The following is an 18185-nucleotide window of genomic DNA, read 5'->3' as shown; positions in this document are numbered from 1 at the left end:
TTTAGTAAACATTATCAATCTGTTCCCTTAACCATAAACATCTAGAGGTAGGAACACCTAACTTTCTGGAAATGCAGCCCAGCAAGTCCCAGCCTCATTTTCCTAGCCCTCACTCAAGATGGAGTCGCTTTGATTCGAATGCCTGTGACAATACCATCACATTGAGGATTAGTTCAACATATAAATTTTTGGGGGACACAAACATTGAGACCATAGCAGAATCACTTAAATTATTGTTCCACCCAATTTCCTTTCTCTTTTTTCTCCCATAACTCATATAAGTCATATTTTGGAGCTTCACATTCCATTTCTCCAAATCTCCTAACTTTTCTTCTATTTTCCTTCTCCCTGTTTCTCTGTGCTGCATTTTGGTTCATTTCTTCAGAGTTCAAAAACTCTCTCTGCAGCTGCTTTACTTTGCTCTTTAGCCAAGTCAATAAGATTTTGTTTCATTCGCCATATTTTTATGTGTAGAAGTTCTTGTTGATTCTTTACACCAGATTTTCATGTTTTTTTTTTTTGTTTTTTTGTTTTTTTGTTTTTTTTTAACATCTCAGTTATTTAATCATTCAAAAATGTTAGTCTCTTTTACACTATTCTATAGTTGGGGTTTTAGGGGTTGTACTCCTCCAAATTTATGTCTTCTGATGGAGAGGGGGTCATTTCTTCATGTGTTTTTAATAATTTATTTTGAGCTCACCTTCAGCAGGGCTTTCTGAGGACATTCCATGCAATGCTCCTGCCAGCAAACCCAGGTGCAATACTACCAGTTCAATACAATTTTATGTTTATTGTTTGGCTTGGGCAGGGGATGGGGAGTTTCTACACCACATACCAAAATTCTGTGCATGCCCTAGGCGAGGGATCCTGTTTCTCAGAAGGATTCTCAGGGAAAGCTTCCTTCCTGTCTCCCTGTGACTGAGTGATCTCCCCTAACCTCTCCTTTCTCTGACTATGCAGTCCTCACAAGGTCCTGAATTTATGCCAGCCTCAGTTGTGACTCCATGCCTGTTATTGGTCCAAGGCTTCATGCACTGACCGTTCAAGGATGGTCAGCCTAATTCCTGAGGCATGGAGTCTGGAGTAAGAGAAAATCACACTTGCTCACTGCAGCCTTAACTCTCACAGCCACTCAGAATTTTTGTATAGTTAAAAAAAAAGAAAAGGTTTTAATTCCTTGAGCATGTCACCAGTACTTACCTATTTTTTTTGCAGAACTGCAAACAAATTTTAACCTACCATGTAACTCATAGTACCACTGGCAGAAACAAGTTGTTAACATGGTGGTGAGCTTACAATGTGGCGAAGCTTGTGATGAGTTATGCTTGTCAACTGTAAATTTAATTCAATATACAAACCCTCAAAACCCCTGCAACAACTCTGCAGTGGCTCTGTGAACCTGCCCCAGAGGATTTCATAACAAGCAAGATCATGTGATCCTGGGACATGCCCTAGTATGAGAGAAGGAGGCCTTGGAGGAACACGTAGCACCTGGGAACTCTTAATTGCTGGTTTTGCAATAATCTTTAAAAAAAAGAGATTGCCTTTTCTTCCAGCTCTCATTTATTGGAGGAAATTATTCATTTTCCTCATTATTTAAACTTTCTATGTTTTAATTGCCCTCTCTGTAAAATGGACACCATTTGATGTTTGCCTAAAGGCAAAAGTCTGGATCTTATCAACTTTGAGGTTCTTTGCAGCACATCCTCTTCACTAACTGCTTATGCTGTGCCAGGCAATGCACCAAGCGCTTTTACATACATTATCTCTTTTAGTCCTTATAACAGTCCTCAGGTAGGCACTTGTTCCCACTTTTCAGACCAAGAGTCTGGAAGCTCAGAGAGTTAAGTAAACCTCCCTAAGGTCACACAACTAAAACATGTTGGGATTTGAACCAGGGACTTCCTGTTTCTAGAGACCATGCTTTCACTGCTGGGCACAGAGGTGGGAGGTCGTTTCTTTCCCATGAGAACTGTAAGAAAGTATATAAAATTGGCCCCCAGTCATATGAGTAACAAGGTGATACCTAGAGGGTATAAGTAGCACCCTCCCTCCCTTAGATGAACAGCTCCTTGAGGTTAGGGTTTAAGTCACAAGATCTCAGAGTTAGAAGGGATCCTCAGTACTGTTTAGGCCCTGAGGAAGTGAGATAATTTTCTCAAGGTCAAAGTCATTGGCAGAGTCAAGACTACAAGAGGCCTTCACATTCACACAGCTGGGCATCTTGACTTGTTTGCATTTACTGTTAATTCTGCATGGTTCTTAGGGGCACTCCCCCAGTCTCAGAACTCCTCCACAAAGAGGCTTCTGTGAGGAGATGATTCTGGTGGCAATGGCTTTATTGTCATAATAAGAATAATTAGCTCCTGTCTTCTAGACACAAGAGTGTAGTGGGGAGCAGGACATTTACAAATAATATTCACTGGTGATAGCCCCATAATCCTTAATTAAAGGCAATCTGCCCTGCAATTTTCATTAGTGTTTTTTGTTTCTCTGTGAATTTGAATACACCTTTCTTTTTTTTAATTCCCTACTCTGGTACCCAGACAATGAAGCTGCACTTCTCTTTGCATTCTAGGGACACCTAGCCCTAGAGATGCAGGGAAAGTTGGCCTTGACCAGAGTCCATCCTTGGCCCCACTCCTTCCTTCGTCTGTTATTCTGAGTATGAGCTCTGCTACCTTGGTTGTCTTTGTCTCAGACTGCTGGGCTATACTTGTGCCAAATTTCAGACTTTGACCACAGACTTCTTGATCACACATAAGAAAAAGAATAGGTAAGAGAGAATTGTTCTGCTCCCAACTAGGTTTTGTTTAGTGCTTGGGGGATTCTTTCCCCATTGCTTGTTTTCGTCAGGTTTGTCAAGTATCAGATGTTTATAGGTGAAAATAAAATCAAAACCACAATGAGATACTATCTCACACCAGTCAAAATGGCTATTATTAAAAAGTCAAAAAGCAACAGATGCTGACAAGGTTGTGAAGAAAAAGGAATGCTTTGACACTGTTGGTGTGAGTGTAAATTAGTTCAACCATTGTGGAAGACTGTGTGGCGATTCCTGAAAGACCTAGAGGCAGATATACCATTCAGCCCAGCAATCTCATTACTGGGTATATACCCAAAGGAATAGAAATCGTTCTCTATAAAGACACGTGCATGTGTATGTTCATTGCGGTAGTATTCACAATAGCAAAGACATGAAGTCAAACTAAATGCCCGTCAATGATAGACTGGATAAAGAAAATGTGGTATACATATACCATGGAATACTATACAGCCATAAAAAGGAATGAGATCATGTCCTTTGCAGGGACATGAATGGAACTGAAGGCCGTTATCCTTAGCAAACTAAAGTAGGAACAGAAAACCAAGTACAGCATGTTTTCACTTATAAGTAGGGTCTAAATAATGAGAACACATGAACACATGATGGGAGGTGGTGGGGAGCAACACACACTGGGCTCTGTTGGAAGGTGGGGGTGGGAGGAGGGAGAGGATCAGGAAGAATAACTAATGGGTGCTGGGCTTAATTCCACGGTGATAGGATGATCTGTGTAGCTGACTACAATGGCACACATTTACCTATGTAACAAACCTGCACATCTTGCACATGTATCCCCAAACTTAAAAGTTGAAAATTTTTTTTAAAAAAGAAAAACATTAGGGAGTAACTGCCTACGGGAGTGAGGAGAATGGGAATAAAAATTGGAGAGAGAGGAGAAAATACAAATAAAACAATAAGACCTTGCATGAACTGATGATGATCATGTTCCAAGAACCGAGAGGTATGATTGAGTCAATGCTCTACACTGGAAGTCTGAAAGAAGGAAAGAACTGAAAATGAAAGAGAAAATAAAGGCCATGAGTACAGTCAGGAAGCTTCCTTATAGACAGGAGAACGGACCCCACATCCAGAGTGAAGTAAGCTGACCAGAGAGACAATGCATCTGTCTTGGCTCTAGTTGCCATTACAAGCAGCTCACTGTCATCATGGTTCCTGGGCTCCAGAGAGATTCCCTTATAGGTCCCACCTTGGTCCTTACAATAACCCCTCTGGTTCTCTGAGGCACCTCAGTGTGGCTGCTCCTCACATGATGAACTGCAGCCCAGCAGTTCTTTCGTGGGGTCTCTTTTCCTCCTGCCCAGTAGTGGTCAGAACTCAGCACCTGGAACTCAGGAACACTTACAAAAAGCATTAGGGGCAAGACAGGTTGTGCGGAGGATCCTGTAGGGGAGAGGGAGGACAGTTTTACATCACAAACACAGGAACACAGCCCTCCTGTGGCTCCAGCTGGACCACCAGATGAATCAATTTCCTCTGCTTTTCCTTCAGGCAGCTCCCAATCCTCACCCTGAGGTCTTAGCCACTCCCAAATTTCTTTTGGCTTCTAAATTTCTCTTTCCTTTCTTATGCAGAACAATTTATTAATATAGGCACAGAGCCTCCAAATGTGCATATCCACACTTTTAAATTATCTGGACCACTCAAAAATTAGAAGTATCAGAGACTTGGAAATACAGTGTGCTTATGGTTCATCGATTCTTCTTCTTTTTTTTTTTTTCTGTTTCATACGGAACCAAAAATGCCCTGTCTGTCTAAAACATGAATTCAGTGGGTAGCAAATGAAACAAAGCCCCTTTGGGATGTGTCTGTTTTAGAAGTCTGAGTGTGGTGGAAAGGTGACTATGCTGAGCTCCAGGACGGGTAGATTCTACTTCAGCAGGTCACAAGGACCAGCTGTGAAACTTGTTAGACAAGTTCATTTACTGTGTGCCAGTTTTCTCAACCACCAAATGAGAAAAACAAAATAGGTCTTATGTACTTCACAGGCTTGTTGTAAGGTTCAAATGAAGATATAATTAAAACAAATTTGTTTTAACTTTATAGCCTTGTGTAATGTTTGACCAATGTTACAATTAGCATGTGTCGCACATAGTTTTTCTTTTGGAGGGGTTGCAAAGAGTATTTATGGCATAATCTAATTTATGTAAAAAAAAAGAAAACAATGTATATTTGTATTCAAAGCTTGCAGGATATACAAAAAATTGGTATCAATGATTAACTATGGGGAGTGGCAAGGGGAAGTGTTGAGTGGGTGGGGAAAGAGGTTTTTATCTGTACACTTTGAAAATGTTTGAATTTTCTTAACCATGAGCATATACAACTTTTATAATAAGCACTGGGCAATACTACTACTACTACTACTACTACTACTAGGTTGGACTACCAAGCCACTTAGGTCAGACAAGGATGGCTCTGCTTACCACACTGAGGGGGCAGAAGAAACCCCACATTGTCTGGTTTCTTTTATATCAAGAACCTCTATTTGTCCAACAGTCAAGTTAGGGTTAATTATTCACATCACAATGATTCATGTTACAATTTTTATTTTTAGTTTTATTTTACTTTTATTATTTATTTATTTATTTTTTGAGATGGAGTCTCGCTCTGTCTCCCAGGCTGGAGTGCAGTGGTGCGATCTCTGCTCACTGCAAGCTCCGCCTCCCGGGTTCCCACCATTCTCCTGCAGGCGCCTGCCACCGTGCCCGGCTAATTTTTTTGTATTTTTTAGTAGAGACGGGGTTTCACCGTGTTAGCCAGGATGGTCTTGATCTCCTGACCTCGTGATCCACCCACCTTGGGCTCCCAAAGTGCTGGGATTACAGGAGTGAGCCGCTGTGCCCGGCCACGTTACAATTTTTAAATAAAATTCACATATGGTCTAAACTCTTTGAGTGCCTTTGAAATATCTGACCTATGCTTTAGGAGCAGGGCTCACGCAATAATGAAGATGTTCTTCGTTTTGTTTGTTTGTTTGTTTGTCTGTTTCTTGGAGACGGAGTCTCACTCTGTCACCCAGGCTGGGGTGCAGTGGCGCAATCTCAGTTCACTGCAACCTCTGCCTCCGGGTTCAAGTGATTCCCCTGCCTCAGCCTTCCAAGTAGCTGGGATCACAAGTGTCCGCCACCACACGCAGCTAATTTTTGTATATTTAGTAGAGATGGGGTTTCACCATGTTGTCCAGGCTGGTCTCAAACTCCTGATCTCAGGTGATCCACCTGCCTCAGCATACTGGCATGAGCCACAACACCCAACCTGTTTTTTTGTTTGTTTGTTTGTTTTTGAGATGGAGTCTCACTCTGTCACTTGGGCTGGAATGCAGTGGCTCGATATTAGCTCACTGCAACCTCTGTCTCCCTGGTTTAAGTGATTCTCCTGCCTCAGCCTCCTGAGTAGCTGGGATTACAGGCACCTGCCATCATGCCCAGCCAATTTTTATATTTTTAGTAGAGACAGGGTTTCACCATGTTGTTCAGGCTGGTATCGAACTCCTGACCTTAAGTGATCCACCAGCCTCAGCCTTCCAAAGTGCTGGGATTACTGGCATTAGCCACCGTGCTGACACTAAAGTGTTCTTGTACGTAGAGTATTGTCTTACAGTACAGGGAACCTGGATTGGAGTTGAAGGCAGATTTTTTTCAGAGGTTGGGGTGGAAGGATGAGAATGTGAGTGTTCAACTTGAGAAGAGAAAGGGTAGGGGTTGGGGAAACCATCACTTGTATAGGGATTCATACTTCGCTTTGTAAAGTTATTTTCACCTGTGGTCTGTTTCTGTGTCTACATAATAACTGCAATAATAACAAATATTTGAGAGGTTAGACCTACTGAGCAAAAGCCTCATTTTATTAAACAGTGGGGCCTGGTGATTGTCCCACAGTCTGTCATCAGGGGTGTCCTGACTAAAAGAAGGAACAGGATTGTGTCTTGGTCACAGAGGGATCATCACCCTTCCTCTCTGCTTCTACTCCCTCCAGCCATCTCCGCCCTAAATTGCCAACACAGGCAGCTTCCATTGGATTTAAGCCTTTCCTTCAGTCCCATCAGCACGAATTGGACATATGGAATCCAGAGGTCTGTGAGTCACACTTTCTTAGGACACTCTCTACAAGTCTAGAGAAATGACCAGAAAGGGAAGGAAAGGAAGGGGCCCTGGGGTCCACCCAGAGCTGATGAAGAGGCCCTAAGCCCTACAAAGGTGGAGGCATCTTCAGGTGTGTGTCAAAGTACGAAGTTAACTGTATAAATTAGTGCAAGTCCAGCAACACCCTGGATTTCCCACGATGATTACTTTGAAACAGTTTAAACATTTTATTTTAGATCTCTTTTTCTGTTTTTTCCCCGAAAGCCCGCTGGCTCCTAGGTTGGCTGTTGCCTTAGGCACAGCTGAGCCCGCCTGTGGTTCTGCACTCCGAGGTGCGGAGAAGGCCGGAGCGTCACAGAGAGGCTCAGGACGTCAGGGAGCTGAGGGCCTAAGATAAATAAAGTATAAACAACCGCTGTTCGAGACTCAAGTCCCCTGTCCTTTCGCCTCACGCGGGCCGCGTGCTGGCCAGGGGCGGAGCTGGATCCCAGGGAGCCGCTGTGTCCGCTTCGCCGCCCTTCGCGCGCCCCACTTCAGCCTTTCAGGGTAAGGCAGGAACCCTTTTTCCAGACGGCAAAGAAAGGAAAGACTTTGCCGGAGAAAGAGGCAGCGAAGGTGAAGATGGGCTCCTGGGTCTGGGCGTTGAAGAGGGTCACCCGTCCGGCCTCGTAGTCCAGGGCGACGCCCACATAGCGCGGGATCTCGCTTAGCGGCAGGTCGGTGCCCGGGGAGGTGCTGGCCCAGCACTGCTGGTGCGAGATGATTACGGCCCAGACGCCATCCTCGGCGCTAAGGCCCATCTCCCCCTTCCTCCTCACCCCCTCCCCGGCCACCCCCACGGTGCAGCCGCCGCCGTCGCCGAGCTGCAGGTCAACCTGCCAGCGGTGGCGCCCCGAGGAGAAACCCGGGAAGCCCAGCACCGCCGGGAGGCCGTCGAAGCGCAGGGGGCTGTCTGGCAGGTTCTTCTTCTGCCGGGTGTACCTCACTGACTTCCTGTCTTCCGAGAGAACCAGGCTCCGGCTGGCGGTCTGAGGGTCCAGAGTGATGACCCCTGGAGGGAGGAGATCACAGACATCAACAGCGGGCAGCAACCACAGATGTTCCTAGAGCAGGCCACGCGCGTGGGAGGCAGAAGGAATACTGGACTCGGGCAGCCTGCCATTGGGCTCTGAACCGCCCTTCTACCTAATCAGCCAGTGGTGCTGTAAGGATTTGCTTCTCAAAGTGCAGAGGGAGGGACCAGCTGCATCCCCATCGCCTGGGAGCTTGTTAGAAATGCAGAATATTGGGCCCCATCCCACCCTACTAAATCAGAATCTGCATTTTAACAGGATCCCTAGGAGAACTTTCTGCATGTTAAGTTTGAAAAGCACTGATCTATACCAGAGTGAGGTGATGCTTATGGAAACAATTTCTAAATTAAGCACCAATTTAAAAATAAATGTGATTTAAAAAAAAATTCACATTTGTTCAAATCAATAAAGAGTCCAGCACAATACTGCTAAAAAAACTAGGACTTGATAAATATTTTTCAACCAGTAATATCTATACAAGTAGATGACATTAATTGAGCACTTACTATGAGTCAGGTAATACACTAAGCTCTCTGCAGGTATTAATTCATTTAGTCCTCACAGCTACTTATGGGACAGGTACAGTACCTTTTTCTTTTTCTTTTTTTTTTCATTTTACTGGTGAAGAAAATATTGTGGGACAGAGGCTTAATAACTTGCCCAGTGTCTCAGAGAACTCAAGCAATCAAGCTCCAGAATTCATGCATTTTATTGCTCTGTTTGCTGCCATGGACCGAATGGGCGAATGGAAGAATGACTCCCCAAGTCCCAAGCTGTTTACCTGAATCTATTTCCAGATGATGCGCCAAGTTTTCTGAGGGAAGCAGAAATAGAAAGAGAGATCTGTGACTTATTACTTCTTATAGGCACCCCCAGGGGCAAGGTGTCTTGAGTACAATGTGAAGATGAGGACAGAAGCCTTGGCTTCTGCTGTGGTCTAGTGGAGGAGAAGTGGTCCTCACCCTCCTGGAATCTCAGTCCCGCACCTGTCCTTAGGGAGTGGAGGAGATGCTCTAGGAATGGTGCCCCTGAATTAATTGAGATCACTAAGGGAAGGCTCTGGGGAGGGAAGATGTCTTGAGCTGGGTTTCGAGGGCAGAGAAGGATGGAGATGGGTGGAAGGCAGGAGGACAGCTAACGGGACTGGGGAAAACTGCGGCCCCTTCCCCTTTACCTGAGAACATCCTCATCATCTCTGGGAGGGTGAGTATTTTCCTGTGGAAATCACGGATCTTCTTGACAAGGTCAGGAGAGATGGCCTCAGGACTCACAAAAGTCTTCATCTCACACCTGCAGACAGGTTTGGTAACCAGTTAGGTCCAAATTCCAAAAACAATGTTTGGGTGAGACCAAGTGAGGCTAAAATCAGACTAAAGAATGATCTTGGCGTCTGTGATGAATAATCAGATTGAGTATCGTTTCTTTACTTTTGCTGGAAATGTGTAGTTACTAAAGTAGTAGGCATTTCAGTTAAACCTAAGAGGAACTAATGATAATTACTTCTCAAGAATTGGAGGTAGGCCCCTTTAGGAGAATGTTTGGGTCTGTCGGGGCGAAGGACAGAGACCATTACCCCTTTTCACCTCTAGAGGGCAACAGGGTACCACTTGGAAACAGCCTTAAACTACCCTTGTGTATGCTGCTATTTGTAAAGGAAAAGAGGCTAGAAGGGAAGAAAAAAAAGGATAAACGAAAATACATATTGCAATGAAAAAAACTCCTGATTCTGGTCCCAGCTCAGTCCTCATCAGACACTTGCTGCGTTACCTTGAACACTATTCACCCCCCGGGTCTCAGTTTCTTCATCAGACTGGAAGATCCCCAAGCCCTTCTAGATCTAAACCTCTAATGCTCTTTGAAAAGCATGTTTGGAGACACTTCCTGATTCACGGACCCTGGGTTTATCTTCCCTGCACGTAAATAGGCACAAAGCACGTAACAAGTGTTCCCTAGTCACTACACCTCTCCTCATCTCAGTGCAGACTGCTAATGCTTATAGCAGACAGGGAAGGAAAAGGCCATGCATTTACAATGCCTCTGGCTCCTGGTGGCTGTCCTTTTACAGTAGCATTAGAAAATCCTGAAGGAAACTAGAGATGTGTGTAAAAAATGAATGAATGAAAGAACAGGCTGGTATTCCCGGTTTCCATGCTTCTCATAGTCTACAGAAAGTATTCCTCCTTTGAATTACATTTTAAATGGTGTTAGATACTGACTCAAGTACCAATAATTTCATAGATTAAATAAATGTTCCTGGATCAACCTAAAAACATGATTGTTATTTATAACTTCACTTCTCGGGGAAAAATGTGTCCCCAGTACCAACCAATTTAAAAATGAACCTTTAGAACGCAAATCTTTAGTGAGTTTGGACTGTTTGTGGACGGTTGAATGAGACAATGTGTCTGCCAGAGTGCCTTTGCTTTCCTGGAAGAGGGGAAGTAAGTGGGTGGCAGTAAGTGACCCTGCCCCTTCGCCTTCAGTCGTGGTGTTGAGTAAAAGGAGGCAGGACTGGGGAGTGGGCCCTACCTGCTCTGGTTGACTCTGACGTCCTACAAAAGAAAGACAAGAACATACCTTTAGTTTCCATAAGTCCTTCCTGTCAGGGATTCTGTACATCCTTTTTTTTCCTTAAAATATGAGCTCAAAACTCTCCTTCTGCAGAGAGTTATCCTGTTTAATTACCTACTCATTAGATTGTTCTTTAACACCATGTTTTCTTACTAATTTGGGTCTCTGTAGTCAGTTCATTTGTGCTGGTTTCCCTGTTTCAGCCTTATCGTGGGAGTGGATTGTGTCTGCAATGATTAGGAGGTGGTGGAGAGCAGGGGCCTGTCTTCATTTGTCAGCTGGACCTGATATGAACCAGGATCACATATTCATAACCACAACAGACACCAGTTATTGAGTTCTTTCTGTGTACCAGTAACCATGCCAAGCATTTTATATGGATTGTTTCTTATAATTCTGCAACAACTTTGTGAGGGAGGTGCTATTGTTTTCCCCATGCTTAGAGAGGTTAAGAGACTCAGTCAAGTCACACGATTGGAAGAGCCAACATTCAAATCCAAGACTGTCTGACCCTAAAGCCCTTAACATGACCACAGTATATGACTTGGGCAATTCTCCAGCCGCTCTGGGTCTGCACTCCCTTAACCTCTCTCCACTTCCCTTTCCTGCCTCTCTCCAGCCCACAGCATGGTGCCCACCCCCTTCCCTGTGGAGTCCCTCTCCTATCACATGAAGTAATAAGGTGTCTCTCACTTGTAGAAGCTCACTTGCTGGCTGCTGACACTTCTCCTCCAGCTCCTTGACCTGGGCTCCAAGCCGGGTGACTTCCTCAGAGACCTTTGTGATATATTCATCCCTCTCCTTCCAAATCTGCTGTTCCAGCTCCTGCAGCCTGGCCAGCAGGAGACACCGCTGTTGCTCCAGCTCCTGCTGCAGCCTCTCAAAAGCTGCTTCTACCTGATGCTTCTTGTTTTCAATCTGAGTCTGCAAGGGATAAAAAGTAGACATGGTTAGGAAGGGGCTCAGAGATAGCTTCCAGGATGATCATCCATATATTTGTTCTTGATTAACAGGGATAGAGAGTAACTAGTTCCAAAACTTATTCTATTTACTAATACACCTAGAAGTAGAAAGGTCTCAGGATGAACTTACAAATGATGAGGACTGTGCTACTGTCTTAGCTAGAGATTCTAACAATAATACTACATTATGCTCTCAGAATTATGTTGAAGTTTTCAAAAATATTTCCACAACTACAATACCATCTTAACCCTACTATACCTTCTTAAAGTTAGGGGGGAAGACTGTAGTCATTTCTTAGAGGCAAAAGGAAGTTGTGATATGAGTCAACACAACTTAGTGGGAGAGTGTGTAATTTTGGTTTTAGCCATGGAAATCACCAACTACAGGGCATACTTTGATGAGAGCTGAGGGATGGTGGAGAAGTTGTTTTGTCCCCACACTCTCTCCTTGGTCAAGGTACTAGAAATCCCCACACTGCGATTCCTCCATAACTTTATAGCATGAAAAAAGAGGCATGAGGGACCCAGATGTAGCCACACCATCAGCCTACTATCCTCAAGGTCAGCCTGTGGTCAGGACTAGAATCCAGACACTAATATACACCTTCTGACCCCAAGCTTCCCATCTGAAGGTGGTGTGTTCAGGCAGACAGACTAGGATGGAAGGAACAATGAATTAAGCGTCAAGAAATCCAGGTTCATTATGAAATTGCGTTTTGCTATGTGGCCTTGGGAGCATTGCTTTTCTGGACCTCAGTTTTCTGCTCTGTAAAATGTGATATATAAGATGGATCTTGGATTGCAAGACATCAGAACCACTTCTAGTGCCCATGGTCTGAGATCCCAAATGCCTTTGTGCAGCCACAGGAAGGTGAATGAGAACAGTTTGCCAGGAAACAGATACCAGCCAACAGGTTTCCCCAGAGTCTCTTAAGAAAACCTTCAAAGGAAAAGGTAGCCAGTGAAGTGGACTGTACCAGCAGCACTTGAAGCTTCTGGTCTTCTCTACACTTTACATCCTCAATCTCATCTCTCTCCATGCTCAGAGCTTCCAGTCGACTCCTGAGACGATCCTATGGAGAGAAGAATGGGTGGATAGAGGTGACTAAATTAATAATTCAACTCACAATTATTAACTATCGCATCCTGGGCACACTGTTAAGTGCTGAGGGATTCAAAGGTGGAAAAGGCCCAGTCCTTGTACCTAAAGAGAGATCACCATCTCAGGAAGAAGTCAGTGTCAAGTGGCTAAAATACAGACAGATAAATGCAGTAGTCCAGAGGTACACACAGTAAGATGGGAACACAGAGACAGCTCTGCCTGTAGGCGTAAGGGAAGGTTTGGAAAGCAGAAAACATTTACAGTGCACCTTGAAAGATAAGATAAATTTCCAGTTGAATAGACAGGGAGAGAAAAGGACTTAGTGCCCACAGATGTGAAGGACCTCTTCAAGGAGAACTACAAACCACTGCTCAAGGAAATCAGAGAGGACACAAACAGAAAAAACATTGCATGTCATGGATAGGAAGAATCAATATTGTGAAAATGTCCATACTGCCCAAAGTAATGTATAGATTCAATGCTATCCCCATTAAGCTACCATTGACTTTCTTCACAGAATTAGAAAAAACTACTTTATATTTCATATGGAACCAAAAAAGAGCCCACATAGCCAAGACAATCCTAAGCAAAAAGAATAAAGCTGGAGGCATCATGCTACCTGACTTCAAACTATACTACAAGGCTACAATAACCAAAACAGCATGGTACTGGTACCAAAATAGACATATAGACCAATGGAACAGAATAGGGGCCTCAGAAATAACTCCACACATCTACAACCATCTAATCTTTGACAAACCTGACAAAAACAAGCAATGGGGAAAGGATTCCCTGTTTAATAAATTGTGTTGCGAAAACTGGCTAGCTATATGCAGAAAACTGAAACTGGACTCCTTCCTTACATCTGATATAAAAATTAACTCAAGATGGATTAAAGACTTAAATGTAAGACCTAAAACCATAAAAACCCTAGAAGAAAACCTAGGCAATACCATTCAGGACATAGGCATGGGCAAAGACTTCATGACTAAAACACCAAAAGCAATGGCAACAAAAGCCAAAATTGACAAATGCAATCTAAACTAAAGAGCTTCTGCACAGCAAAAAAACTATCATCAGAGTGAACAGGCAGCCTACAGAATGGGAGAAAAAAAATTGCAATGTATCCATCTGACAAATGGCTAATATCTAGAATCTACAAAGAACTTAAACAAATTTGCAAGAAAAAAAAAACCATCAAAAAGTGGGTGAAGGATATGAACAGATACTTCTCAAAAGAAGACATTTATGGTGCCAACAAACACACCAAAAAAGCTCATCGTCACTGGTCATTAGAGAAATGTAAATCAAAACCACAATCAAATACCATCTCATGTCAGTTAGAATGGTGATCATTAAAAAGTCAGGAAACAACAAATTCTGGAGACGAAGTGGAGAAATAGGAATGCTTTTACACTGTTGGTGGGAGTGTAAATTAGTTCAACCATTGTGGAAGACAGTGTAGCGACTCCTCAAGGATCTAGAACCAGAAATACCATTTGACCCAGCAATCCCATTACTGGGTATATACCCAAAGGATTATAAATCATGCTGCTATGAAGACACATGCATACGTATGTTTATTGCAGCACTGTTCACAATAGCAAAGACTTGGAACCAACCCAAATGCCCATCAATGATAGACTGGATAAAGAAAACGTGGCACATATACACCATGGAATACTATGCAGCCATAGAAAAGGATGAATTCATGTCCTTTGCAGGGGCATGAATGAAGCTGGAAACCATCATTTTCAGCAAACTAACACAAGAATAGAAAACCAAACACCACATGTTCTCACTTGTAAGTGGGAGTTGAACAATGAGAGCATATGGACACAGGGAGGGGAACATCACACATCAGGGCCTGTCAGGTCATGGGGGGGCTAGGGGAAGGATAGCATTAGGAGAAATATCTAATGTAGATGATGGGTTGATAGGTGCGGCAAACCACCATGGCCTGTGTATACCTGTGTAACAAACCTGCATGTTCTGCAGATGTATCCCAGAACTTAAAGCATAATAAAAAATTTTTTTATAAAAGAAGAAGAGTTAGTGCCCCTGAATTGTGTACTTAAAAAGAGAGAGGTGGAAGAAGGGGAGAAGAATATTCTAGGAGGAAGAGACTATGTTCAAAAAGTACTGGAAGCAGGAATGAATAAGACAGTTCGGGAAAATAACAGCAAACGCAGCTCAGTCTGGCTAGACATATGGTGCCTTGAGGAGGGTGACTGAGCGATGAGGCTGGATGGGGAGGAAGGATCCCGACTACAAAGGGCCTTGAATGTCTTGCTAAAGACATTGGACTTTCTTTGGGCACTAGGGATACATGGGAGGATTTTGAGCAGAGGAGTGACTTTATGTTTTAGGAGGATCTGTCTCCCAGCAGATTGGAAGGTGACTGGAAAGGGTGGGAATGGAGACAGGGAATGCAGTTGAGACTGCAAAGTCTGGGCAAGAGATAAGGAGAACCTGGCTGACAGGATAAGGCAGAATTAAAGATTTGGGAGATGTTTCTAAGGAAACCACTTCCAGACCTGGTGACTGGTTGACAAGAGAGAGATCTGAGAGGCTGACGGGAAAGTGCCCCAAGATCAGATGGGAAATTCTCACAATTCTGGACGACTGCCGCCCTCCCTTTCTCAGGAAGGAGAGCAGTGCTAGCAGGTTCCCCAGCTCCTCCCTCCCCTCTGCGCCCTGGCAGTCAGGGCCCTAGAAATCCCATTTCCAGTCTGGATCCTGGGAGAACAAACTCACCCTGCCCATCATCTGCAGAAGATTCCACTTGCACTGCAGCTTTCTTTCCACAGTGAGTGAAGCTAAGGCTACAGTTCTTTGCACTCCATCTCTGAGGGGTCCTCTGAGAGCTGGAGCTGAGTTCCCCCAGACCAGGAACTAGCACACATCCAAGTGGAACCTATCTGCCTTCAGTCTGGGAATGCCTTGAAAGTCCCTGTAACCTTAGGGTTCCCTGATGTGGAAGCCAGGTCTGTCATCCAGATCCCCACCCGATTTCCCCCCATCATAACAGGACATCATCCTGCCCCAAACAGGCCCTACGTAAAGTCACACTTCTTACCCGGTAGGGCTGAATGGCCTCGTCCAGGAATCCCACGGTGTGCGCCTGGTGGGTGGGACCTTCTCTGCAGAACACACAGAGGAACTCGGCGTCGTTCTCGCAGAAGAAGTAGATCTTCTCCCCGTGCTCCTCGCAGTAAGTCTCTCCCAGCGGGCCCAGGGGCACAGGGGCCATGGGAGTCTCTGCCTGCTCCTCCTCTTGGCAGAGCGGGCAGAGCAGGATCTTGCCCGAGGACTGGGCCCCCATCTGGGAGAGCGTGGGGAGGCAGAGCCGGCAGAAGGTGTGTCCACAGGGAGCGGTCACCGCATCCTCCAGCGGCCCCACACAGAGGGTACAGGCGGGCAGCTCGTGGACCACCTTCAGGGACGGGGTTGAGGGCATCACGGTGCCTTCCCCAGCCTGTCCACTCCGGCCTCCTTCTCAGACCACGCGAATTCCCTTTCCCTGAAATCGAGTCACACTTACACGAATCGCAGAGTGAAAGGGCTGCAAGGCAGAGAGAGAGAGAGAGAGAGAGAGAGAGAGAGAGAGAGAGGCAGGAATGCCAGCACAGGGAAGCCACCTGGCTCCGCCTCCTGTGCTCCCTAGAACCCTGGCCACCACCTATCAGCGGAGTGGGTCCAAATTCCAGGGCGTCTTGAATTACCCAGAATTTCCCAGTGGCGGCCAAGTAAACCAGTTCTTTACTCCTGGCTCCTTCTGGTCCCTAGGGTGGAGAACAGAGCACCCCATGAGGTCACAGGGAACCGGGGTTTCCTGGAATCTCTAGACCATAGTGGCTGGGGAGAACTTGGTAGCAGACGCTTCCTGTTAGATTGAGCAGGTGGGTGCCATAAACTTCTAGCTTTGAGGCGTGCCCACAGCATCAAAGTCCAGGCTGGAGTGAGAGGTGTGGACGTCGGGAGATTCTGTGGGAAGTGTGTGGGCGGGACGCTGTTTCCACACTGCGGGTCGGGTGTAAGGATTGCTCATCGGGACCCCTCTTCTCCCCTTTCCTCCCTCGCCACATCTGCCCATGGTGGCCCCTCCTACGGTCCCAAATCCCCCACCACCTGGCACAACAGTCCCCGCAGGGGTTCGGGTAACACTGGACGATCTTATTTATTTATTTATTTATTTATTTATTTATTTATCTATTTATTTTTTTACTGTAGCAGGGGGAAGGCAAGAAACCGTAATGCAAACGATTTATGTTGATACACGTTAGAAAATGATTAGTCCTTTTGGAGAAAAGAGTCCAGAGACATTACAAAAAGAGCAAGCCTTGACTCTTGGGGATAGGCTGCTGCCATTGGCATAGGACCAATTCTTTTTAGTGAGTGAAGCTCAAAGACTCAAGCCTATTTCTTTGATTTCTACCATCCTTTCCCTACCTGCTTTCTTTCTGAACTAGAGTCCAAAGTGGACCAGGGGTAGGGAGGGAACCATTTTCATTCATCATATCCATCTTGAAGAAGACACTGATCTGGGACCAGAAGTAGAAGGTAGGGGGCGGAGCAAGATGGCGGAATAGGAACAGCTCCAGTCTCCAACTCCCAGCGCGAGCGACACAGAAGACCGGCGATTTCTGCATTTTCAACTGAGCCTCTGCTGCTGATACCCAGGCAAACAGGGTCGGGAGTGGACCTCAAGCAATCTCCTACAGCTACAACCTACAGCTGAGGATCCTGACTGTTAGAAGGAAAGCTATCAAACAGGAAGGACACCTACACCAAAACCCCATCAGTATATCACCATCATCAAAGACCAGAGGCAGATAAAACCACAAAGATGGGGAAAAAGCAGGGCAGAAAAGCTGGAAATTCAAAAAATAAAAGCGCATCTCCCCCGGCAAAGGAGCGCAGCTCATCGCCAGCAACGGATCAAAGCTGGACGGAGAATGACTTCGACGAGATGAGAGAAGAAGGCTTCAGTCCATCAAATTTCTCAGAGCTAAAGGAGGAATTACGTACCCAGCGCAAAGAAACTAAAAATCTTGAAAAAAAAGTGGAAGAATTGATGGCTAGAGTAATTAATGCAGAGAAGCTCACAAACGAAATGAAAGAGACGAAAACCATGGCACGAGAAATACGTGACAAATGCACAAGCTTCAGTAACCGTCTCGATCAACTGGAAGAAAGAATGTCAGCGATGGAGGATCAAATGAATGAAATGAAGCGAGAAGAGAAACCAAAAGAAAAAAGAAGAAAAAGAAATGAACAAAGCCTGCAAGAAGTATGGGATTATGTAAAAAGACCAAATCTACGTCTGATTGGGGTGCCTGAAAGTGAGGGGGAAAATGGAACCAAGTTGGAAAACACTCTTCAGGATATCATCCAGGAGAACTTCCCCAACCTAGTAGGGCAGGCCAACATTCAAATCCAGGAAATACAGAGAACGCCACAAAGATACTCCTCTAGAAGAGCAACTCCAAGACACATAATTGCCAGATTCACCAAAGTTGAAATGAAGGAAAAAATCTTAAGGGCAGCCAG

General features: G+C 44.9%; 1 protein-coding gene across 1 annotated transcript; it reads right to left on the bottom strand.

The window, feature by feature from the left end:
* Positions 1–7131: 7131 nt before the first annotated feature.
* TRIM15 (tripartite motif containing 15) lies at positions 7132–16727 on the bottom strand. The gene is made up of 7 exons (XM_007973275.3): positions 15712–16727; positions 12508–12603; positions 11262–11492; positions 10527–10549; positions 9172–9287; positions 8779–8811; positions 7132–7975 (listed from the first exon to the last, which is right to left on the bottom strand). The coding sequence occupies exons 1-7, from the start codon at positions 16090–16092 to the stop codon at positions 7458–7460; spliced, it is 1398 nt and encodes a 465-aa protein (XP_007971466.1). The 5' UTR covers positions 16093–16727; the 3' UTR covers positions 7132–7457.
* Positions 16728–18185: the final 1458 nt, after the last annotated feature.

This window comes from Chlorocebus sabaeus, chromosome 17 (genome assembly GCF_047675955.1).
Source record: "Chlorocebus sabaeus isolate Y175 chromosome 17, mChlSab1.0.hap1, whole genome shotgun sequence".
Lineage (NCBI taxonomy): Eukaryota > Metazoa > Chordata > Mammalia > Primates > Cercopithecidae > Chlorocebus > Chlorocebus sabaeus.
The sequence above is the reverse complement of the archived record's forward strand: the minus strand, read 5'-3'. Positions and strand labels throughout refer to the sequence as shown.